The sequence below is a fragment of the Gossypium raimondii genome, chromosome 5 (genome assembly GCF_025698545.1).
Source record: "Gossypium raimondii isolate GPD5lz chromosome 5, ASM2569854v1, whole genome shotgun sequence".
In the NCBI taxonomy this organism is placed as follows: Eukaryota; Viridiplantae; Streptophyta; class Magnoliopsida; order Malvales; family Malvaceae; genus Gossypium; species Gossypium raimondii.
Window position 1 is genome coordinate 4,895,954 of NC_068569.1, and position 24,020 is coordinate 4,919,973.

Below are 24,020 nucleotides of genomic sequence, written 5' to 3' on the forward strand. Positions count from 1 at the left end.
ATAATTGAAAGAACCTCAATTTATGGTTTATTGGTAGAGTATTTATTTGTTTCAAAAATAATTTGTGTTTAAATTATTTTTATATAAAAATAAATGATTGATTGAAATTATGATGTAATATATCTAAATAATTATTCAACTAAACTCTTTTGTCATGAATTTATCTTTATTTATTTGTTAGGTTTTGTTTTCAAATATTTTTCATAAATGATTTCTTTTCTTTTTTTTAACATTAATGTCATTATAAGTTTTTATAATTTCTGTTCTTTTTGATACAATGCTCAGAACTATCCATAGTCATTCTACAACCCTTAAATAGGAAGATAATGCGTTTCAGCGCACTCGAACCCATATCCTCTTGCACTGACATCAATGTCGATGCTAATCAAGCTAAGACTCAATTAACAGATTTTTTTTTCGTTATTAGGAAAGTAAGGACGACGATTTAATAAAAATAAATATATATTTATTACCTTTTTTGGGGAGAAAACGGATACGAGAGCTGCGTGCAATTGGTATGAAGGTAGAAGTAGAGTGAAGAGATGGGCATCCGTGGAACGGGATTAAATGGGACATTTTCCTCATTATCAAAACTTCCATTTTCTCATGATCTATGTAGGTTCTCTCCCACTTTTAGAAAAAAAATTGTAATTTGTGGTGACTCACGACTTACTAGTTTCATATTGATATTTTCTTATTTATTTTGTAACATTTCTTTATAGATTTTTGTTAAGTGTTTTTTAGTTGTATATATATAAGAGTTAATATTTGGCACGTATTTTTTTTATTTTACAAATAATTTTAAAAATTAATATGTATCTTTTTTTTAAATATTTTTTATATATTTTATTGCACTTATCAACCCCTGACCCTACTTAGATTAAAAATGATATATCAAATATTTTCTCTACATATAAATTATTTAATATTTTAAAATAGTAAATATAAATGTTATATGTATTAAACATGTTTTATTTATTATATTTATTAAATACATTGTATTCAAATAAATTTTTACTCATATTGAAATATAATTTCATCAAATCAAAATAAAATTTGGATTGAGAAATTCAAATCAACCATATTATTAATTAAATTTGTTCTTCATGCAACAAAATTCTCCTTCCTTTAGGCCGAAACATCTGCATTTTTTTAATTGCACACGTTTTCCTTAGGCTCTTAATAACAAAGTGTCATCAATATGACCCACACCGACCTAGTATTTTATGCAAGGTGTGTGTGTAAAAACCCCAAAAATAGCTTACTTGTCAAACCCCAAACGACAGTGTTTTCGTTTTCCTTTTGTTCTTTCGTAATGGTCTTGTCTAGGAATTATGAACTAAGAAATACGAATACTTAGGCTTAGCATGAAAGCAAGTTTCAAGCTTTCAAATAAGATTGCATCATTTCCTTCCATAAGTTTCGACCTAATTATACCCAAAATTGTCATTTTGAAATGGGTTTATATTTAATTTTCAATCTCTCACTATTTAATCAATCCAAATAAGTAAATACAACTTCAAAAATCACACATCACAATACCATTCTTTGTTTCCTTAACTCTCTAGGTTTTCCTTCTCCACCAAATGCAACTTGTTTTTACTCTCTCTTTTTTATAATATATATATATATATATATATATATATAAATCGTGATATTTACTCATTTTTCACGTTACTAATTTACTTTTTTTTTTAAATGTTATGAGTGGCGAATAGAGTTAGACCGTGATTTTTCATAATCTTGGGTTGGGCCCCAATTACATTGAAATTTGACTTCAATATTAAGTTAAGGTGAGAGAGGCTGGAACTTGGAAGATAACAAAGGGAAGTTCTATTTTCTTATGTACTTCCCTCTTAGAAAAAGGAGTAAATAGGAAACAGACAAGTGTTTGGAAGGTCCAGCGATAATAGCAGCAGATAATGGTGTTCATTTCAATAACTAAATTGTTGCTACATATATATGTATGGTATATATATTTATAGATCATGGAAATTAAAGCACAAAGCTTATAAACAAAGGGAAAGGCAGGCGGGCGGGCGGGCGGGCAGGCATATGGAATAGATATCTGCCAGAAGAATAATTGCTGAAAGAATATGTAGCTGCCTGCCTTCACCAGGCTGCACAATTTCCAATTTTATTGACATCATTTAAAAAGAAAAAGGAAAAAGAAAATTCATGGATACCTCACCCCATTTCGGGTAAAAAGGGTTTGGCTGAGTTGGTTTTTGATGCTCTTTCAATTGAGAAAGAGTTGGAGTAGTGTTTGTGGAGGAAAATAGGGCACCTCCCCTGTTGCGTAGGTAATGGAAAACACTGGAAAATCCCTAATGTAATGGTATTGTTTCAAACTGGAAATGATCATAAAAAGAGTAGACAACTAAAAGAGTTTAATCGAGATTTGTGTTGGATTGAGTGGTAAGGTATCGAATTTGATTTTTATTATTAAAATAATTATCTCTCACTTTAAATTTAATCAGAATCTAATATAACTACAAATAGTGTAAGACTTAAAAAAACATAATAAACACCGATTTTAACAAAAAACTATCTAGATTGGTTGTTCCACTGAATGTTTGTAGTTTCTCAATACAAATTTTGTAGGTAAAAGTATGTATGTAAATTTGGTTGTTGACCCCGTCTTTTTTTTATTCGGTAGAAGGCTGTACAAAGTGTTAATTAAGATGTTAGGAGGATTGGAGAAGGGTAACTAAAATAATAATAGAAAAAAAGCTATACATGTAATGTAGGTGAAGTGTAATCTAGAAAATGCAGTCGAGGAGCAGAGGCCGTGATAATATTTATATAGATACAGTAGTGTGATGAATGGAGATGAGTCACGAGACCTGTCCAACTTTACATTGTTTTTAATTAATGAAGTTGGTTAAGAGGAGAAGCATGACACAACGTCTTTGAAAAAAAAGGGAGAAAAGCCAAAGTGTTTTGAGATCACATGCAGGTGGGCACTGGCAAAATGTTGTCACTCTCACATGTTACCTCCTCTCCTAAATTGCTCTTCATACTATATGACTAGGCATCTTAAGAATGGGAAAACAAACTGAAATCAAAGAATTTGAGACTAGACTCGTTGTATAAATAAATACGTTTTTTGAATAAATAAATCTTTCTCTCTCTGTAGTGGTGGAGAAGTAACTCCATGTGAGATCATCACAAGTACTGGCTCAATGTCGAAGGTAAGAACTAAGAAGCCCCATTTCTCTGTTTTGCGGATAAGAGAGGCGTGGAATGGAATGATGTATGGGTTAATAGAGAGTCCACCAAATCTGACTAAAATATTAAAAAAAAAAAAAAGAAAAAAAAAGAGGAAAAGGTAGGCAGTGTTGAAAAGCCATTTGTCCGTGAAAACGGGTGTTTGAGATATAGAGAGACTGATGGTGATGACTGATGACGAGTCGCCTCATCTCAATCTGTAAGAGAGGAATGGAAGGCTTCAGTTTGGCCTCCATACCATAGAATCATAATGACTGTAATATGGGACTAAGAAACCTGTAAAAGAAAAAGAGGTTCACAAGGGTTGGGTTGTGCTTCCTTCCCTATTCCTTTGCATGTGAAAAGCACTACTACTACCCCCACTGCTTGGAGTTGGAGAGAGACGCTACCTGTCCTTTTCTTCAAGGATTTGCTCAGTTATTTGTTCTTAACTGGATGCTGCTGCTACCGCCTTTGATTTCTTTCCCACTGCTACATCACCTTCATTTTCTCTTGCTTTTATTTTCATGTCATCCCATCCATCCATATATTATATCGTCTATCTACTTTGATTGAGCAAAAGAAAAAGGGCTACTTAGCCCTTTCTCCATTAACTTTTGTATGGCCTACTACCCCAGATATGACCATACTACAACTGTTCACATCGTATTCGTTTTTAATCAACACGATGATGATATTAGCCTTCCTTTTTCTTCAATTATTATTATCAATACTAATCATGAAATTAAACAAAAAAATTATGGTGCAATTCATTAGGTTGTCGAACCAAGGATGAGGTTAATGGCGTAGGAAGAAATTACGAAAGCTGCCACAAAACCAATTGGATTTGGACTGGGAATTTTAGTTAAACAAATTCGAAGTAGAGACTGGAGAAAGATATAACTGCAAACTTGGGTTGGGCCCAACTCAACAATAGTTTAGTAATATGTTGTAGACTTCAGTTGTTGATTATACGACACAAAGGCCTAGTTCACCTGAGTCCAATGGACATTTTTTTTTCCTTTTGGTGTTCTTCATTTCACTGCAAGTATTCTCAACTAGGACCCCTTCTAATTTTGTAAAGCTGCCAGACAGGAATCAAATTAAGGAAATTTTATCACTCCACTCCATAACCAGCTTACATAGGAAAATTGAAATTAACAATTTTAAACTACTGTGATTGGATTCCATGCAAATATTTCTTCAACAATACATGCATAAACTAAGAATATGCAAAAAGCTTAGTTCAAAACAAATTAAGACCCCTTCCCAACAGGATAGCCTCACATCAGTAGTGCAAGGAAGGGTACAAAACTATGCAGCCTGGAATCCAATATATATTTCCTTCTTGTAAAAAACTGGTCTCTCAAGCTCAAGGTAACCATTTCATCTGGCAGGATGTTAGAATTAGGTTTCAATCATAGGCTCAGGACCAGACTGATCGTTCTGGGACCTACTCGACTGTCGTACAGAGTTGAAAAGAATGTCTTTGATGACCTAAAAGTATAAAAAGGTTAAAACTAGATGTCATAATCAAGTCATGGATAAACTAAGAATATCTAAGTCCTAAAAATCTGGAAAAGCAAAGTCACCTGTGACATTAAACCATGGACTTGCTCCACAGTTATCTTTGCACTATCTCTAGTAATCTTAGCAAGCTGAGATTCTTCCTGCAACTAATAAGTGGGTATCCGCATTGCATTCATTGAAAGAAAGATAAATTATCCTGAAAAACAGCTCGAGCATACAAAATAACAAAAGAAATCATACTGACCTTCTTTCGAGGGGGTCCTAGTGGGCCAATGCGAGAGTGAGCCAGTTGGTTCTCTGCTTGCTCCAGCTTTTCAGCTGCAAGATGGAATAATGTGACCAAAATAAACAACCAAGAACTAAGTCACAAATACAATTTCATGTGCAAACAAGAAACTATACTATCCATGCAACAACATTTTTTCCTCCAAACTGAAACAAGAAAAGATGAGTTACCTAAATCTGAAATTTGTCCTGCAACATAATCTCCATTACCCAAGAGAGGTGAAGAAGAAAGGGTGTTTACCCAGTACTTATTCCATAACAGATCCAGGAGGTGACAATCAAGTGAGGACTTGAAATAAGTGATGTCCAATGCATAATACTGCAGAAAAAATAAACAACAAATTAATGAACAGTGAGAGGACAAGCACTCTCAAAAATTAAGGCTAATTGAATTTCATAATAACCTGTTTACAGTGCACACCAAAGTCTTCAATCTTATTCAGAGGAATGGTCTGATATTCAGAGATAGGATCATCAGGAGGCTTATATCCTTCAGGGTATGTCCTGAAAGCTCCAATCTCGACTTTTCCAGCGGAAACAGTCCTTGTTGGGTCAATTACAACCGCCAGGAAGGGCTCCTGGAACTGCTGGTTAAGCATTTGGGTTGAAACATCAATACCGGACAGCCAGCATCCATACCCGGGATGTGAATGGTACCATCCAACAACATTTTCCAATCGCCCAGCCTACAACATAAAACAATGAACATTCTTCTTAAGAGATGATTTTATAGCCAACATTACCATGTTTCCTGACACATGAGATTAACTAACAACACACAGCAATTACGTATACAGTGATACAAATACATATAACTGCAAGGATATAATTGAAAACCATCTAGTTCAGCTCAAATTAAATTAACAGTTATTTTCCTTCAACGACTGTGAGTAATTAACTCTTCGCAATGAAGGGAAAGGATACTCATAAAAGCACACGCTTATTTTACTTTGTATTTCTGTCTCCGGACATAATTATTAACTCTACCGTTTGTCTTGGCTAGGTTTAAATACTTAAGTTGCTGAGACTGAGCTGATTGAAGGTTTCAATAACACCAGATATAAAGCGAAATCAAAAGGAGATTAAAAGAAAAACCTGCTTGTTGGTCTGGGAATAATCGACCATATACTCATAGGCATCCGCCTGAGCGTTAACCCTAGTCTCAGTGCCTTCAACAGGCAAAGCAAAGGCGTCCATGACAATGATAGCATCGCCGTCGGTCTTGCCTTGCATCAGCCCCATCACCTCTATGGTACCACCAGATCGGGCGTGGACAACCATCTTAAGGAGAGCGAGCGCAGAGATCTTAACGCGCTTGAAGTAGTGAGGATCATTGGCCCAAGGCTTCTCTTGCTGGAACTTGGCTTGAGCCGCCTCGTCGTAGTAGAATATAGAATCCGATGAAGGGTCAGGTGTCTCGACGGTAAGTATATTGTTTTCTAGTTCCCATGTTTTCTGGGCTATGGCAGAATCCATTCTTGTTCTTCAAATTCTCTCTAACTGAAGCACCCCAGGCCTAGGTTTTAATTTTATAGGTATCAATTATCAAGCACCGAGAGGAGAAAACTGGAGAGAGAGGGATGGATTAAAAAAAACCATCGCCATTCGCCACCCTCCCCTAGGATTGAGGCCCATTACGACACTGTTCGGCAGTTATTGGGCTTGGCCTTTAATTCTGGCTCCACAATACTGGTTTGGTGGCTCACTGATTATATAATTTCCTTTTAATTATCCTGCTTCATAAATGTAATGAAATAAAAAAAATACCAAGGCATAGAATTTTTGTTGTAATGCATATAAATGTTATAAAAAACATCAATGTGCTTGTTGATTTTATGGTACATGTATAATTAAACAGATGTTTGCACGTACAGAATTAAGATAGAAGTACTTAAATGCATTGCGCATCTGACACCTAAAACTTCAATATGTATGATAAGTAACACGATTTTGATGCAAACAAACTATAAAAATCAATTCCTAAACTGAACTTCTGAAACCTAAATCTCAGCCATCTTAGACAGCTAAAAGACCGGTTGGTTCGAAACCGCATTTGTCAGTCTTCATACAGCTTACAAGTGTTGTCTGTCACACAGGTCATTTTACAGTTAGCTAGCTACATACATGCATGACATAGCATCATCTGCCTCGTCCTCTGCCTCTCCTGTTATATCTGCTCACTTTCTTTCCCTGCTGCTGCGGCTTCTTCTCTATACCAGAGTTGCTTTTGCCTGCCAAATTGCCTTCTGATATTAGCGCATTCTGGTTTTGTGGTGAACCTTCAAACGGCATGCTCCAACTGTGTTGGGAACCAGAGGTGGCAGCATCAGTTTCGTTTACCATTGGCACCTCCATAGACTCCTCACACAATGGCTCACACTTCACCTCTGCCACAACTCTAAATGCATTGTCATGTCCACAACCAACTGCCTTGTCCTCCTTGCTGATAATCGGTGTATGATTTTTCTCTTTATCCACTTCAGAAGACATACTGAAAAGAGGGAAAACTACTTAAACAAAACTTAATCAAAACTATACAAGACTAAACTGTTCAGGTTAAAAGCTAGCAGTAGCTGCATTACTTGGATCCTGAAGGGAACCCGTTGGCACTGCTTATTCCAGCAACTTCATTTAATGTCCAAAAGTTTTTATCTTCTACTTGTGATTCTGCAGGTTATGTTTACAAGCAGGCAGTAGGCTCATTAGAAACTAAGCATTAAATAACAGACCATTTCCACCCCTCTCCTTCCTCTAAATGTTGCAAACAAACACCCAAACAATATAAATAGAATCTTTACAGTTGAGACTCCTCCAAGATATTTTATCTTCCGACCACTTTATTTGAACCATGCAAACTAGTAGATTTTACTTCTAGCGAATGTGATGTGAGCCAAGAAGAGTTAAATTGGGTAGTGACACAACTCAGTAAGCATCAAGTGAAAAAACTCAAATAAGTAGTTTCTTACCCTGAAGAGTTCCTTCCTTAGTAGAGCCAAATGGTAGGAACGAGCTGTTGGATTCCTTTAAATGATTGCCATCAGGAGCAACAACATCACTGTGACATAAATAGATTAAAAGTTACAAGAAAAATGACCAGTGACCAGTTCACGGGGTTTTTTTTTTGGGGGGTTAACGGAATTGTAGACCAACCTATGTAATTCAGTCTTCATATCCACTGTTGATTGAAGTCTCTGTCCCATGTCTAAAGTCACATTTGATCTCAAAAATCTCACTGAGAAACATTTTATGTAGGAAAAGATTTATAAGCGACAACGACTATAAAAAGGAGAGAAAAATTGAATGGAGTGCGGCTGCAATTACCACAATGGAAAATGGAATGTCTTAATCACAAATTCATTAGATATAGAGAGAATCTGAAGTTCTAAAAAATAAAAATCCTTCTTTTGTTTTGAGCTACTGGGAGATCTTGCAGGAGACCGTAACCCATCAATTTCAACAAATAGGATACCGCATGCTCTGTTTATGTCCATTAATAAGTAATCATAAATTCATGAATAACAGAACTGCAGTGGAGGTACCCCATATTTTCCTACTTTTATTCATGACCAAAAGCATGAATGCAAATTACTGGAAAATGACCAAGTCAGGACACCTGCAAACACCTACTAATCAAATCACCGCCCACAACTTTTTCATGAGAAAAAATAAATTTGACGAGATAAGTTATATTTTAGGTGAAAGTTAGAAACTTGTAGTGCCTGGATAGAGTACAATTTGGAGTCTACTGATACCTTTTAATCTTTATCTATCTCTAGTATAATCCTAACCGAAAACTTTTAAATGAACAGGATACGCATTTCTCTGGATGCTAAAAAGTAGCTTCAAGTCCAACCTACATCCTGAATTATTTAATTTCCTTATAACATGCTGGTACACAACTATAGTTACGGTTGTAACTGTCTTTCCTAGAGTTAATAAAATAATGGTCATAATGCAGTATAAGTTGATAAGAGACAATAAATGAAAGACAGGCTGCAAGAGTACCTTTTTTCACCTCAATGCCTTGAATTGCTTGCATAACCTTTGCAAGAAAAAGAATAATAATATCAAACACCATACAACTTGATTAATAAAATGAATCATCAACAAACTACTCCATAAAAATAATGGAAAGATTATGTTTATAATCTAAGGGCATAAATATCGGCATAACTGTACAATTAAAGATGTTTTGACAAGCTCCATGTAAGCTTCATCTTCCACTATTAACATACCTGGTTTTGTTCACAACCAAAAATAGCTGGTCTTGGTAAAGCATCATTATGAAATGCATCTTGTACAAGTTGTGAAGCTGAAAGGACAAAGGAGGAGAGCTAATGTCTTTGATTTTCATCACCTAGAAACTGAACAGACTAGCTGAATTTTGAAAATCAGGAAACACTAGCTGATGACAAAAACTGCACCTGGTTTTGCGGCCAAGTCTATAGGTGCATCTACTGGCCTTTTAGAGCTCTGTGACTTATCTTTCTCAGCAGGTCCAAAGTTATTGGAAACTATAGAATCAGGACCATTTTTATGCTCCAATGGAAATGAAGACCAATCAATTTTTGAGGATGATAGAGTCCTCAGCATTTCTTCTGTTGCTTTAGATCTCACTTTTCGTATTTCATCTTGGATGTTCCACGAGCCAGTGGCAGGAGAATCTCTTTTCCGCTGCAATCATGTTAAATATATAAGAAGCAAATTAAATCATAACCAAGGGAAAAAAGGAACTGCACATAGTATCACTCTTACACCCACAGCACATGTACATTATTCATACAGAAGCATAAGCACATGCATCTTTTCTTATCCAGTAAACAAAGTTTCAATAGCCTCAGGTTAGGGAAACCTGTATTTTTTTTTAAATTTTTATTTATAGAAGAAGAAGACCATCAGTGGCCTTAGGACCTATTAGTCCACATAAGAATTCCCAGCTTTATCATCTAATAACATCTTCCTAACATTATTCAAAGGTAACTCAAAAATGACTAACTCTAAAGCATTTTCAGGACATGTTTTTGCTATATAATCAGCTACCATATTAGCAATTTAAATTCATTTCTGATATGATCACAATTCAGGGAAAAAAACAAAAGAAAAAGAGAAGCTTATCCCCAAAAGCAATTGCAAAAGTAACGCAAAAGGTCAGCTGGAAACTTTTATCATGTCCACTATGATCAAATCACATGTTATACGCCGAAGAAGCCAGAATAGCCATCAATCTTCTTACATGTATTTGAATAAGATACATACGTGAATCATGAAATAAATTCATACATAGGAATAAGCATATAACAGCACCTTGGATGAGTACAAAAAATTGCCTCCAATTGAATATGGTGATGGATATCTAAATTCAATATTGTTTTTAGAAGGTGTTGCCCATGGAGGACAAGTTCGCATGTATGACTTGGCCATGCCCACAGGTGATCCCTCTTCACCTTCAACATCCTGCAGCAATAGAACTTACTGAGACAGAAATGGCCATATTTTTGCACTAATGTAATATTCAGACATCAACTTTAATTTTTAGTTTCCTTCAAAAGCAGTGGTGTGGTGTTAAAATCAGTACTCCACTAAAGAACTATGCAAAAAGGAATGACATCACTTTTCATCATTGCCTTCACGGTTAAGTGTGAGTAAATTATGAAACCAAACAACTGGCACAAGTGCCCATTATAATAAAATTGACATGTTTAAGAAAAATAAATTCTAGAGTTAGGGAGAAAAAGAATAGAACTTTTATGGTCAAACGGCTCATATATTCAAGCCATCCCAGCATACATGTTAAGTGTTTTTTCCTTATAAGATCTCCCAACAATCATTAAGCACAGGAAGCATCTATATGTATATATTGGTAATTTATAACAAATGAAACCAGGTTAATTTGAGGTACAGGAACCACAAACTTCATACAGACATATGGACATATATGTATTCAGCAAGGGACGTAAATAACACATGAAAAGACATCAGCTTAAAAGTTATGTGAAAACAGAGGTCGAGCACAGTTTCAATCCACAAAGCAGAAAGAGATAGCACAGAACGAAGATGAGAAGGAGAAGGAGAATAAAAAGAACATTCAGCATAAAACATATGAGGCAAGAAACACATTAAAGCATATCAGCTTAAAAGTTGTACAAAGAGAGAGGTAGAGGAAATTCTTCAAAGCTGAAAGGTGGTGGCAGATAATCAATGAACAAAGGGAAAGAAAAAGAACATTCAGCATAAGTTATAGGTTATATGAGACAAATTGGGTTAAGTAATATCACACAGCTTTACTCAAGAAGCTAGCATCATTGATGAAACAGGCAGTATCATGGCGATAATATAATAAAAGCCCTCATGACTTTTCACTTCCAATTTTTCCTTCTAAGAAAGAATCCACAAGACAAGAGCATCATAGGGAAAAAGAATTACAAACATGTTTCAATGTAACATAATTCAGAGCAGAGGTCCCGTGATGCATTTCTGACTTCTTCATCTCTAACAACTTTTTTGCCTCCAAAACATCTGTGCTGCAAAAATCATGAATTTCAACATCTGAAAAACAAGCAACACAATCAGTCAACTATTATTGATGAGAAATTCATCCTTGAAATTTGGTGTCTCTGAAGTTTATGAAAGCTGTACTACTTCCACCTGTTCTATCAGGCATTTCATTTAGTCTACCAAACCCCAAGCCACTGGTCGATGGGGAATCCATAACTCTTGACTTGATAATATCTGTTAGTTTATCACACTCTTGCCTGGTCAAAATAGCATCCATTCAAATCTTAAAGTCAAACTATGCTTATGGGACATATAAATGTGGGATAACCAGTTAAAACGCATAATCAATTAAAAAATGTCCATGAGAAGCTTGACAAAGAATTAAACCCTGAAAATGTTATAATATACATGCATTACTAGGTGTCAATCACATATTTACGAGCAGAACACCTTATGGAGGAAGAAGAAAAGGATTAAAGCAGACAAAATGCTCAAATAAGAAAATTAAGTTCTTACCTTGAGAAAGACTCCTGCATGAGAATCTGCTCTATCAGACGCTTGGGTTCTTTCTTTCCTGCAAAAGACTGGGGCTCTCTCTGATTCCCCGCAAAGGAACAACTAAGGCATCCTCTAAGATAATTATAATCAACACTTGTGTCAAGAATGTCTACATACATGCTACCATGACAAGTAAAATTAGTAAAAAGAAAAATCAAGAAATTAGCATCAAATTTACCAGTATCACCACAAAGTTTTAAGAGAAAAATCAAAGTTCCTTTTGCAGCATGACGCAAAGCATAAAGGGTGGCACGCTTACATCTTCTATTGTATGAACCCCTTGAGATGAGACTTCCTGATCGTCGTTGTCGTGAGTGTCATCTGCACCCAAAAATATTTTTAAATTAAATTAACAAACATAACTGCTAGTCGTGCACTGCTACCTGAGGAAACAAAACTTTTTCAGAAGCATAACAGTCTAGCAACATGGATTGTTTACCTCCCCCTATGTTAATCTATTAGCCTCTTTTTCTATTGAAAAGAAATACGCTAAATTATCATTTAAAAGGTTAGGGCCACTGTGAAAAAGGACAAGAAAGATGAAGACAGCCTCAACAATAAAATTACAATACGTAGCATCCTTGGAAACACGTACCCGTAAAGCAATTGGCTTGCAAAGCAAAGCATTTCGCAGAAGTGAAGCATAGCACAATCAAAATTAATACTAACGTTATCGCCTGCAGACATGCTAGGCTCCGATTTTGTGTGGAGTTGATCAATTAAGAAAAAGGCTACGTACTTTGATTATAGAGATGCAAAAAGCTACCCAGATATAATTAAACTGAAAGTAGAAAGGAAATAAGCGGGAAAAGCCGCATTCTGAAAAATAAATATATGTAAAAGGTGTAGATGGAACCTGAACAGGAATCGCATTCTGAAGATGAAGAGGAGGAGGAGGAGGAGGACTCAAAGCCGAAAACGGAGGCGAGCATCCGGCTGGCACCATTGACAATGGCTCGAGTGGGAGGAAAAATGTGCCTGGAGATCCAATTAGGGCTATCCAGAGTTGAATTGAGGTCCATTTCGGCACCCGATTGGGAGTCTTGGCATGGGGCAGCTCCAGAAACGGTGGCCATATTGAAGGATGAAACAAAAGCTGGTGTTCGTCAGGCTCAGGTCATAGCGATTCGATTCGATCCATTTCGGGTTGTTCTTTCTTTTTCTTGAGTGATTAATAACCGTTATTTCAAAATTCAGTTGGCCAAAAATTTCATTCATTATCATATTTTCGGAGAGGGACTGGAAATGAATTGGGTGGTTAAGAATTAAGATTTCAGAATATAAGAGCAGAGTTATGTTTACCTTTATTGCAAGGTTAAGGGTGAAGCCCATCTAACCACTGGAATTAAACCCAATTCGAGTGGAACGAAAAAGTAACAGCACAAGCCCAGCCCATAAGGTTTTGACTCATGGTCGCAGTATTTTTATTTCTCTCATCTCATCTCAGCGCATTCGTCATTCGCTGAGCCGCCTCAACCTCACCGTGACCGTCACCGACTGTGAGAAAGGGCTTCCTACGTGGTAATATATTTGGCAACCCTAATACCAGCCCTCTATTTCTCAAACCCTAAACTCCAGTTTTTAAGATAGTTGTTATTGATCAAAATAAAATTAGGAGATGCCGGGTCTAACCTGCAACGCATGTAACAAAGAATTCCTGGACGATGCAGACCAGAAGCTTCATTACAAGTCTGATTGGCATCGCTACAATCTCAAGCGCAAGGTCTTTTTTTTTTCTTTTTAATTTGATATGGTATCTATGAAAACCTTTCATGTTGTGAAGTTCCCTCTTTTTGTTATTTGTTTTGTGCATAAGTGAACAAATATTCCCTTCATCTTAACCATATACATGGTCTTATGTTAGGAGATAGTAGTAAATAATTATGTTAATGCTTGAAAACCTCTCTCCACGAATAATAATTTATGTGATTTTATGTTGTGGTAAAATGAATTAAATCAGGTAGCTGGAGTTCCGGGAGTGACGGAAGCTCTGTTTCTGGCAAGACAATCGGCACTTGCTCAAGAGAAAGAGAAGCAGAATGAGACCCCCATGCTTTACAGTTGTGGTGTTTGTGGCAAGGGCTATCGAAGTTCCAAGGCTTATTCTCAGCATCTCAAGTCACGAGCCCATATCATGCAGGCTTCTCAAGGGACCAATCACCCTCAAGAGGTGAAGGCAATTATCAAGCCACTTCCTCGTCGAACCGTGAACAAACCTCCCCAACCCAGGGATAGAAATGATGATGAAAGCCAAGATGAGTGGGAGGAAGTTGATCCAGAAGAAGAGTTGGTTGGTCAGGCTGCAAATTCTTTAACCCATTTGAATGTTACCGAGGATGGAGCTGGTGATGAAATGGAAGAAGAAGAGGAGGAGGAGGAGGAGCTAGATCCATGCTGTTGTTTTATGTGCGACCTTGAGCATGATACCATTGAAAGTTGCATGGTTCACATGCATAAGTTACATGGTTTCTTCATACCTGATGTTGAGTATTTGAAGGACCCAGAAGGCTTGCTCACCTATCTTGGCCTTAAGGTACCCAAATTGTATATATGTTTTTGTTTTGACTGAATGTGTTATATTATCAAAATTTTGGTCTGTTCATTGTTGTGTCTCAGGTTAAGAGGGATTTCATGTGTCTGTATTGTAACGAAAGGTGTCATCCTTTCGCTAGCTTGGAAGCTGTTAGGAAACATATGGCAGCCAAAGGTCATTGCAAGGTGCATTATGGTGATGGTGATGAAGAAGAGGAAGCAGAGTTGGAAGAATTCTATGATTATAGCAGCAGGTATGCATCTCATTTTATCATTTTATACATATATATTAAGTTGTCATTGCTTACTATTTTATTTCGTTTGAAACAGCTACGTGGATGAGAGTGGGAAGCAGTTGGTTGCAGCTGGTGATACAGGCAACTCAGTAGAACTTGTCGGTGGTTCAGAGCTTGTTATAACCAAAAGAAGTGATGAGGGAATATTGAGTAAAACACTTGGTTCCCGAGAATACATGCGCTACTATCGGCAGAAGCCTCGTCCATCACCTGCAAATAACATGGCCATTACAGCTGCCTTGGCCTCAAGGTCTGTTTTCTCACTCTCGCCAAGTTTTCTAGTCTAGATCATCTGTTATAGAAATTGCAACTGCAACCCAACTGAAGTTCTTTGCGTTTCAATAATAATATATAGTAACGAGAGATTTCTGCTTTGGTTTTCAGGTACAGGAGTATGGGCATAGCAACCGTGCAGTCAAGAGAGCAAATGGTGAGAATGAAAGTGATGAAAGCAATGAATAGAGGGGGTGTGGAGGCAATGCGTACAAAAGTTGGCGTGAAGAATAATGTCATTCGGAACTTGCCCAAGAATGTTCCGTATTAGTCAGCACATGGGTTATCCTTCTCAGCATTATTATATTGTAAATGTTGAGAACATAGCACTTTTTTTAATTTTGCTTGTACTGTCCCCAGTAAAATCTAAGATGTTATGTCGGCTGTTTGAAATGAAAATGGAAGTAGATGGAGGACTCGCAATACAATACAACGAATACAATTGGTTGATTTGCTGAAAAGTGATATTAGGTAATTTGTTCATATTGGTGAATGTTCTTGTGATTTTTGCTTTGCTTGCTAGGAGATCAAACATTTCGATAGTTAAATGGAAAATGGATTTTAGATGCATAAGCCTGCACCCCAGTGCACAAAATGAATTGCCTTCTACTCATTTTATAATCACTGTCAGCCTTGAATTAGTACACAACCGTCTTCAGTCTTAGCTTCAAACTATACCAGCTCCTCAACTATTCGGGTCACGACCCCCACAGCAACTGTTCTTCCTAATGTTCTAAGAAACACCCTTCCAAGGGCTTTACATTTCGAGAACATTTCAATGCAAATTGATTCCTGCAAAACCAACTGAAAGTAGAACCATGTCAAACCCATTTTGCTTTGCAATTATCAGGAAAAATGACTCAAATAAACCAGCTAGTAGCAATAACATGGATCTCCCAACTTACCTCAATAACTGCACTCTGCTTAGCAACAATACAGCGAGGTGCTTTCTTTGCGACTTTCCCAGTCTTTGAATCAAGCAATGATGATATCCTTGCAACTCTTGCAGCTTCCTTTGCATGGTGTGCATAAAACTCCAACTGATTATTCCATTTAGATTTCAGATTGTTTAGTTAAACCATAACATTTCAGAGAAAAAAACTAGACGACAAAATGTACAGTGGTAAGCTTGCCTGAGAACCCATTAAAATTGGTGTTGCACCATCCACAACAAGCACCTTCAACTCCAAATGTTTTGCAAATGCAACTGGAAAATCAGGATGACACAACACACCACCAGCTATCACATGATTTCCATCTATCCCGTGCAGGTTGATAGCTACATTATCTCCAGCTCTTGCAATTGAACAAGTCTGGGAATCACGCTCTAAGGAACGCACGGTTGCTATATCTGCAGATGGCATGACTAAAACCTACAATCATACACAAAGAATTATGGTTACGGATGGTATACGTGCTATTCTATCAGAACCAGAAATTCATATCATTGGGCACCAAAAAGGAACTATTGGACAGGCAATCTTAATCAATAAAGCACACCAAGATAGGAAAATGGGTTCAAACAACTCGAGCAACTCTTTTATTGGGAGGTAACATATTATCCCCACAAAAACAATAACCTGTATCATCACAAAATGGCATACCTTTGATCCACTTCGAACAGCTCCAGCCTCTAACTTGCCACAGGCAGACACCTGCCCTTGTGAAGATTTTATAACATCACATATAGGCATAAGTAGGGGCTTTGAAAAATCTCTGCTAGAAGGCTGGAAGGAATCAATTGCATCTAATAGATAAGGTCCATGATACCTGCATAAAAATTACCAAGTTACTTCTACAATATTTGCACATCAATGGGAATTCTGACACGTTTTTTCACCATGCAGTATCACCATCAGCGATATAAATTTTAATTACATTATTACCATAGAACCCTGAAACATAAATATATATCTTATCTTATGTAATGACCATCAACATTTTAAATCTTGTAGTTTAAAGTCAAACATGGCATGCCAGTTTGAACTTAAATGAGCACGCTTATCAGTGAACAAGAAGTTCCATTCAATGAGAAATACAACAGATAATAAAAAGATGGACCATACATTTAGAGCAGTAGGAACTTAACAAGCTGCTACACTCTTCATAGCACTAGGGGCAGACCATCTCTCCTACATTGTGCGACCAGGATAACAGAATGCTATCACAAATTGGCAATACATGGATAGGAAACAACAAATTCAACTACAACTTGGAGATGATAATCATATTTCTCAGGACATATACATCTAATGAAAGCAGGGTGGGGCATTGATATATCAGAATTTGGCAGAAGCTTAGCACCTTAACCAAGCCTAGGTTTAGTTTCACCTATACCATGAAAAGCCACAATTGAAGATCTGTTAGAGACTATTTTTGCTCTTTTTTGTGCTCAACAGAGACTGTGCAATATGTGAACTCCAAAAGCAATCTCAAATACATGCAAGAAGAAACTCACCAGGATAGACGAAGATCAGAAGGTGCAACTACTAAATTCTGATTCTCAACAGCGCTTAGCGGAATCCATGTGACTGAGGAATCCTTAAAGTCACAAGAGCGGAGAAATGTCCCAAGCTGTGATTTTATCAAATCAAATCGATCCTTAGAGTACTCTACAGCATCCATCTTGTTAACTGCAACTATAATTTGATCAACACCAAAACTTCTGATGAGTTGTGCATGCTCCCTTGTCTGTCCCTTTGTGCCATCCATACCAGCTTCAAATGAACCAATAGAGGCATCTATAACAAGAATTGCAGCATCAGCTTGTGTTGCCCCAGTTATCATATTTGGAACAAAATCTTTGTGCCCTGGGGAGTCAAGGACAACAACATGATATCTTTTTGAATCCAAATAAGTTACAGCCACAGTCATGGTGACTCCCCTTTCCCTTTCTTCCGCACTCTCATCCAATGCCCAAGCATAAGCAAAGGATCCTTTTCCCTAATTGAGAATAAACACATATATAATCAGATTAGGGACTTGAATTCACATCCAGACTCAGAAAATAGTCAAGAAATTACCTGCAATTTGGACTCCTTTTCATATTTGTGCATTTCTTTTCGGGATATTCGTCCCAAAAGGTGAAGCAGTCTACCAGAGAGTGTTGATTTTCCAGAATCAACATGCCCAACCTAAGATATGAAGAGTTATATCATTACCATGTTAAAATAACAAATAATAACACCAAAAATTTAAGATTTTTTGGCCCAAACTTAAATGTAACTTACAATTGCAAGATTTAGTTGAGTCAGTGAACCTTCTGCTTTTTCAGGGAACATCCACTTTTCAGGCTTATACTGTGCACGTGAATTTGCTTTTATATCTTTTGAGTTCCCAGATTTAGCACCCAAAGTCATGTTTTTCAGATTACTAGTGAGATGTCCCTCACCTCCATGCGTTAAAGAGCTTCCATCTTCCACCATATCAGTTCTTTCTTTTGGCATCAATGATGATGAGCTTTGACCACTAGAACACAAATTAATAGAAACACTTCTTCCATCTGAATCTTCAACTCTGCCTTTTGCCATTGAAGCAGAAGATTTATCTGAAGCTTTGAAACCTGATGATGTATTGATTTCTAGATTCTTTGAGAAGATAATCCCATCGTGCTTGTCTTTTCCCGTTGAGTCATGTGAGCTATCTGAACTTTTAGCACTTGATAGTACTTTAACTGCCTCATTCTTCCCAACCCCCCTAGAGGGAGCTCTGGAAGATTTAAAGTCAAAAATCTTGGCTGCAAATGAATGGCAGCATAGAAAGAAGATAAGACAAAACTTTAACTTGGTAAAAAGGAAAAAGCTTTCCACAAAATGCGGTCACTGTCTAGGTCCATTTCAGAGATTTTGAACTTTAATGTACAACCACACTCTTAGAATGCTAAAACTATATACATAACAGAAAATCAGCATCTATTTAGAATACAGGCTTGCATTAATGCATATCAAGATGCAGAGAGATATAATTCAAGTGTGGTCCTGATTCATTGCAGCAACAACAGGTATTGACAGCAGTACACAGGTATTAAGTGACCTGCTGCAACTTAAAAGAATTCATTCTAATTTGAAATCGGCATAGTTAAATGGTTCAGAATAATGCAAAGACACATGAATTGTACTAATTGAAAAACAACAGTCCTTTAGTTCCTTTAATGCCAAGTACAGAAACAATTAGGGAATGATTTCAACATAACCGATTGCAATAGCCACATGATACCTTTTGAATGCTGTGCAGATGAATGCAGACCATTGGAAACCAAGTCATCTGGAGATGGAACATCAAACTTAAAAGGGGCTGTATCATTAAAGCATGTATGGTTAGAATATACAATTGCAAGATGCATCAAGCACTATATTTCAGAAGTAAAGCATTAAAATGACTCCCAAAGGAAGCTACCAGCAGAAGAAATAATTATAAGGAATTTTAAATTAAACTAAATGTTTCTACTGTTTGGAACAGCATATTTTCAAATTTAAGTAACACCTATGATACTTATCCATTTCCAGCCTTAATATGTCCAGACCTATATTAATACGGGAATGGGTAGGAGAACTATAAGCCTTATGAAATTCATGAAATTGTCCTTGGTTATTCCCAAGCATGTGGAAGTTATTGTTCTCTTTCACCACAAAATCATCATTCTGTTGTTGAGAATCTACTTCTTTTTTGGACATCTGATGCGGCCTTGATGCGAAAAGAGACTTGGCCATAATAGATACTCCAGAAACTTTGCATATGCCATGAACTGCATGAAAGGGATCTAATCTATAAAAGGTCCCACCAATGTAAAAAGGAGCCTAGGAAACAAAGAACAATATGTACTGGACATCCAAACATTCACAAGTTATATGTTAAATAACTTTCTAAAGAAAGTGAAAACCTGTGCATCCAGGTTTAACTAGGAAGTGACAAGAGGAACCAGGAGAGTGGAGACAGGAGTGAATGGAAGAGAAAAAAAAAGAATTATGCTATCACATTGAATAAGAACAAAGAGTAGCTCATCCTCCTACACTTGATACAAATAGCAACATCAATAGGTCAATTGCAATTGTGATGCACACCTGTTCTCTTCTCATCATAGGTGCCATTACTGACTGATGGACTGCGAAGAATGCCACAAATATCACATGATGACATGGTATCATCATTATCATAAGTACAAACGGAGCAACGCCACACACCACGTTTGATAGTGTCTTGCAGAGAAGGTTCTTTCACTGTTTTAAGAAACAAATAGCATTAAGTCTGGAAGCAGAAAGAAAAATGTATAATTTCCGTTAACCATTTTTCTCAGTATCAATTTATCCACATCTTATTGAAACATAGAGCTAACTAACAAAATTAGCAAGGTCACCTAAATGGTATTTCATCATAAAGCTAAGATGTAATAAGAAAAAAGAAAAAAGAGGGAAAAAGGTTCACTCACCATTTTCTTCTACATCATATCCATAGTCGTAGTCATCAAAATCATCATCATAACCATCATCATAATCAATTCCACAATTAACTTTTCGAGGCATTGTTCTAGCACCCAAGAAGCAAACAGCTGTTTCAATCAAATATGGAACAAGTTCACGAAGAGAACTTAAAGTCTAATAAGCTAAGCAAAGAGTCAAGTATGCAAAATAGTAGGAGGAATGCATGGGGAAATGAAATCAACCTCTAATTGATACTAAGATCAATACTTACAAGAAAAAGGGACAACCTTCCTTGACCTAAAAAAAAAAAAGTTGATAACTGGAAAAAGCCATAGTAGAATGAATTTAATTCTTCAACGTATTTAATTGTCCCTCCCACATCAATGAAAAGGCTGAAGCCGCTCTGCACAACAACCCAAATCCAATCTAGTTCACCGAGCAACCAAAATTAAAACCCAACTCCGCTAAGCAGAGAATCGAATATCTAACTTAGTTTAGGAGTGAGATTAAAATGTTTTAAAATGAAAATTAAACATAAAAAAGCTCAACAGTTTTTCCCGTGTCATAGTTTAGTTAGTGCAATTTTTGTCAGCAACGAAACAAAAAGTAGGTAGGCAAAAAAAATTGGGATTTCTTTTTCTTTTTGAAAATTGCCTCTGCATTTATTTTGATTAGGAAGAATCACAATGGTTATAAATTTCATGGAATTTGACCACCCCAAACATTATGCTGAGTATTTACTATTTAGTGAAAATAAGAAACTGAAATTGGAGAGCCACTTTCAATTATCCTAAAGAAAACATTTAATTTAGTTTCGATTATTTATATTAAAGAAAAATAAAATGGAGGAGGAAGCAAAGCAAGCTACCTGATTGAAGCTAACGAAAGCGGTGGGGAGGGAAATGCTGTGTTTCTTCTCTTCTCTTCTCAAAGCTATGATTGCCCGCCAGCAACTGCAAAGATGCTTGTTTTCGATTTCTTTTTCTTTTTTTAACTAGTATTTGTTATTTTGGGGCTAAATTGAAAGCTTTTAGGATATTTCAGGGAAAATTGAAACTTCAACAATTACTTAGACAGGGACTTCAAAATGGATCGAATTTTTAACTAGTATAAGTTTTGTTTGATTCGATTTATATAAATTATTGATATGTAATATTATGTAATTAATTATATTTGTTTAATATAAAATTATAATATTGATATTAAAGTAAGTTTCAAACTTTTTATGACGAAAATTAGTTGTTACAGATCTTTAAAAACTAACTTTCAATGTCTAAACTTGATTAATATAACATTTGTTGCTTATGTAGGAGAGTGTGGGTTTGGGTGCGTTAAAACGCATTGTTTTTCTATTTATAAGTTGAGAAAAGATTATTGGTACCAATCGTAAGTCGATATCTCATTCAAGTCATATACCTTTGATATCAATTTATAAGTCATACTAAATATGTATTAATTAATTATCATTTTGAATATTTAAATTGTATTTGTTTTCTATGAATTAATATTAATTAATTAATTTTGTAGATTGTCTAACAAAATACATTTAAATCTAAAAAGCTTTGGTTCCTGTTATTTGTTTATTATAATTATTTTTTAATGATATTATATATTATTTGAATGTTAATACATTTTCTCTTCTTTAATTTATATTAAAATATTTTTATGGTATTATGTGCTATTGGTTGTGTACAACAATTAATTGTTATAAATGTATTTTCAATTCATTATATTCTTAATAATTTTGAAAATATTTTAATTATGTTTACAATATAACTTATGTATTACAAAAAAAAGTTTTCATTTAATGTTAAATGCTTCAGTTATAAATAAATTATAGCATCTTCTTATTTATATAATAAGAAATGGTAATTAGATTAAATGTGCATATACTCTATAAAATATTCATGATTCCTTCAACATCTTTATATAATAAATTATATTTACTTACAATGAAATTTTTAATTAAAAGTTTTATTTTTTCATATTTTTAATTCAATTATTTTTATATTTTAATTTCCTATCAAAATTTGCACAAGCAAATCATTAATTTAAATGATTTATTTTCTTATATTTTACCTTAAATATATATAATTTGAATATATATCATTCAATTACATGAAAGGTAATGAAATGTTAATTGTTATTGTAATAGGCCAATTTAGCTCAGGCTCACAAAAAAAAATCCAAAATAATAAAACAAAGTTCAAGTCCAGTCAAAAATTACATCATTTGGCCTGATCAGAATGGCCCATTACTTGAAAAGATTGAAGGTCCATCTACAAGCTTGACGCATATGAAAACATAATCTTCAATGATATGCAATCTTAGCCGTTGATGTAATTGATTTGTACCGTTAGATTTGGGGAGGCTCAACTATAAATAGAGGTCTCTCCCTTCATTGTAAAAACACTTGAGTTTAGGAACAATAATAATTCTTAAGAGCATTCACTCAAATTTCTCTCTCTATTGCGTTCTTATTTTCTGTGGCTTGTTCTTATTTTGTTCTTCGTTCATCTTCGTTTCTTTTTAAGTTGCTTTCATTTGAGTTGGATTTTGGTAGAGGAATTTCGTTGAATCTTCATATTGTGAGAGTTAGGCTGACTTAAGTTTTTTTTTAACCTTTTTTATTTATCTATTTATTTGTTTAATCATTAATTATTCTTTTACTTTTATTCATTTATTTATCCATCAACTTTCTTATTTTAAAAATAAGGCAATATTCGGTACTTTGGAGCTTTGAGAAAATCGTGCCCTAACTTACTGTGTTTCGATTTTTTTATCCAAATAACCGAATATCCTTTTTAAACTTTAATGCATGAGACAAGCTTAGTTTCGAGGGTTAAAATGTCGTATCTTAACTTACTGGATATGACATCTTATTACTTCGGGACAAGGAGGTCTTAACATCAAATTCGATTTATTCAAGTTTTTAAAGAGGATCGTATTTTAAAATCTTTTCAAATTTTCAAAATTAGGACGTTAATTAATCAATTAGGTACCAATTTTTGGGAGTTACAAGCGTGCTAATTGTAATGGCCTGAATTTTCAGTGGTGTCGGAATGGTGATTCGAGATCACTAAATCTGACAAATGAGTAGAAAATATTATTAATTTAGTGAGAATAAGTAAATGTGAAGTTGGGAAATTTTTGAAATAGTGAATAGTGTACTAGGAATAAATATTAAAATAATTAAAATCGAAAACGAGGTATTGAGACCTCAAAGATTTTAAACCGAGCCATAAGTATTTTTAGAAATATTTTTAGAGTGTCATTGAGTTGGTATAAAAGTTTCGTTAGAAAATTTTAACGTTTGGATAGTCAATTAACTAAAAAGGACTAAATTGAAAATAGTGGAAAATTTGTTAAATTGTGATTAAATAGCTTAAGTGATTAAAAAGGAGGGATTTAAAAGGCAATTAGG

At 35.3% G+C, this 24,020-nt stretch overlaps 4 protein-coding genes across 12 annotated transcripts; 1 reads left to right on the plus strand and 3 right to left on the minus strand.

Annotated features, from left to right (window-relative positions):
* Nucleotides 1-4,313: 4,313 nt before the first annotated feature.
* On the minus strand, nt 4,314-6,580 carry LOC105768069 (COP9 signalosome complex subunit 5a). 2 transcript variants are annotated; one of them, XM_012587801.2, is made up of 6 exons: nt 6,121-6,580; nt 5,430-5,711; nt 5,197-5,344; nt 4,985-5,058; nt 4,803-4,880; nt 4,314-4,707 (listed from the first exon to the last, which is right to left on the minus strand). In XM_012587801.2, exons 1-6 carry the CDS (start codon nt 6,499-6,501, stop codon nt 4,618-4,620), a joined length of 1,053 nt encoding a protein of 350 aa, XP_012443255.1. In that variant the 5' UTR covers nt 6,502-6,580; the 3' UTR covers nt 4,314-4,617. The 2 variants fall into 2 exon arrangements, with proteins under 2 accessions (XP_012443255.1, XP_012443254.1); XM_012587800.2 differs by having other exon boundaries at nt 4,803-4,886; nt 6,121-6,579.
* Nucleotides 6,581-6,796: 216 nt separating this feature from the next.
* LOC105768067 (protein KAKU4) lies at nt 6,797-13,428 on the minus strand. 3 transcript variants are annotated; one of them, XM_012587795.2, is made up of 13 exons: nt 12,935-13,352; nt 12,338-12,399; nt 12,037-12,116; nt 11,671-11,777; nt 11,453-11,571; nt 10,330-10,479; nt 9,450-9,699; nt 9,261-9,337; nt 9,031-9,067; nt 8,176-8,257; nt 7,992-8,080; nt 7,608-7,692; nt 6,797-7,516 (listed from the first exon to the last, which is right to left on the minus strand). In XM_012587795.2, the coding sequence occupies exons 1-13, from the start codon at nt 13,152-13,154 to the stop codon at nt 7,165-7,167; spliced, it is 1,710 nt and encodes a 569-aa protein (XP_012443249.1). In that variant the 5' UTR covers nt 13,155-13,352; the 3' UTR covers nt 6,797-7,164. The 3 variants fall into 3 exon arrangements, with proteins under 3 accessions (XP_012443249.1, XP_052487625.1, XP_052487626.1); XM_052631666.1 differs by having other exon boundaries at nt 7,358-7,532; nt 12,935-13,428; XM_052631665.1 differs by lacking the exon at nt 11,671-11,777 and having other exon boundaries at nt 11,453-11,546; nt 12,935-13,351.
* Nucleotides 13,429-13,484: 56 nt separating this feature from the next.
* Nucleotides 13,485-15,662, plus strand: LOC105768068 (cytoplasmic 60S subunit biogenesis factor REI1 homolog 1). 2 transcript variants are annotated; one of them, XM_012587799.2, is made up of 6 exons: nt 13,485-13,599; nt 13,694-13,801; nt 14,039-14,611; nt 14,695-14,864; nt 14,941-15,156; nt 15,291-15,662. In XM_012587799.2, the coding sequence occupies exons 2-6, from the start codon at nt 13,697-13,699 to the stop codon at nt 15,448-15,450; spliced, it is 1,224 nt and encodes a 407-aa protein (XP_012443253.1). In that variant the 5' UTR covers nt 13,485-13,599; nt 13,694-13,696; the 3' UTR covers nt 15,451-15,662. The 2 variants fall into 2 exon arrangements, with proteins under 2 accessions (XP_012443253.1, XP_012443252.1); XM_012587798.2 differs by having other exon boundaries at nt 13,553-13,801.
* Nucleotides 15,663-15,738: 76 nt separating this feature from the next.
* LOC105768066 (uncharacterized) lies at nt 15,739-21,627 on the minus strand. 5 transcript variants are annotated; one of them, XM_012587788.2, is made up of 13 exons: nt 21,465-21,625; nt 20,868-20,999; nt 20,605-20,702; nt 20,240-20,395; nt 19,702-19,923; nt 19,395-19,472; nt 18,410-18,915; nt 18,203-18,313; nt 17,638-18,122; nt 16,784-16,949; nt 16,313-16,552; nt 16,085-16,219; nt 15,739-15,983 (listed from the first exon to the last, which is right to left on the minus strand). In XM_012587788.2, exons 3-13 carry the CDS (start codon nt 20,696-20,698, stop codon nt 15,852-15,854), a joined length of 2,325 nt encoding a protein of 774 aa, XP_012443242.1. In that variant the 5' UTR covers nt 20,699-20,702; nt 20,868-20,999; nt 21,465-21,625; the 3' UTR covers nt 15,739-15,851. The 5 variants fall into 5 exon arrangements, with proteins under 5 accessions (XP_012443242.1, XP_012443238.1, XP_012443240.1 ...); XM_012587784.2 differs by having other exon boundaries at nt 20,605-20,724; XM_012587786.2 differs by lacking the exon at nt 20,868-20,999 and having other exon boundaries at nt 20,605-20,724; nt 21,465-21,627.
* Between the last annotated feature and the right edge of the window lie 2,393 nt (nt 21,628-24,020).

Bases quoted from the DNA above. Each gene is read 5' to 3' on its own strand.
- LOC105768069 (XM_012587800.2), bottom strand. From the start codon at position 6,501: ATGGATTCTGCCATAGCCCAGAAAACATGGGAACTAGAAAACAATATA. The intron at 4,887-4,984 runs GTCAGTATGATT...CCCACTTATTAG, and splicing joins TAGGACCCCCTCGAAAGAAG to TTGCAGGAAGAATCTCAGCT. The intron at 4,708-4,802 runs GTGACTTTGCTT...TTATACTTTTAG, and splicing joins TCCATGGTTTAATGTCACAG to GTCATCAAAGACATTCTTTT.
- LOC105768067 (XM_012587795.2), bottom strand. From the start codon at position 13,154: ATGGCCACCGTTTCTGGAGCTGCCCCATGCCAAGACTCCCAATCGGGT. The intron at 8,258-9,030 runs GTACTCTTGCAG...AATGTTTCTCAG, and splicing joins AGGCATTGAGGTGAAAAAAG to TGAGATTTTTGAGATCAAAT. The intron at 7,693-7,991 runs GTAAGAAACTAC...CATAACCTGCAG, and splicing joins TAAGGAAGGAACTCTTCAGG to AATCACAAGTAGAAGATAAA.
- LOC105768068 (XM_012587799.2), top strand. From the start codon at position 13,697: ATGCCGGGTCTAACCTGCAACGCATGTAACAAAGAATTCCTGGACGAT. The intron at 13,802-14,038 runs GTCTTTTTTTTT...GAATTAAATCAG, and splicing joins GCTACAATCTCAAGCGCAAG to GTAGCTGGAGTTCCGGGAGT. The intron at 14,865-14,940 runs GTATGCATCTCA...CGTTTGAAACAG, and splicing joins TTCTATGATTATAGCAGCAG to CTACGTGGATGAGAGTGGGA.
- LOC105768066 (XM_012587786.2), bottom strand. From the start codon at position 20,698: ATGCCTCGAAAAGTTAATTGTGGAATTGATTATGATGATGGTTATGAT. The intron at 19,473-19,701 runs GTCTGGACATAT...TTAATGATACAG, and splicing joins CCATTCCCGTATTAATATAG to CCCCTTTTAAGTTTGATGTT. The intron at 18,123-18,202 runs GTAATTTCTTGA...ATTCTCAATTAG, and splicing joins AAAAGGAGTCCAAATTGCAG to GGAAAAGGATCCTTTGCTTA.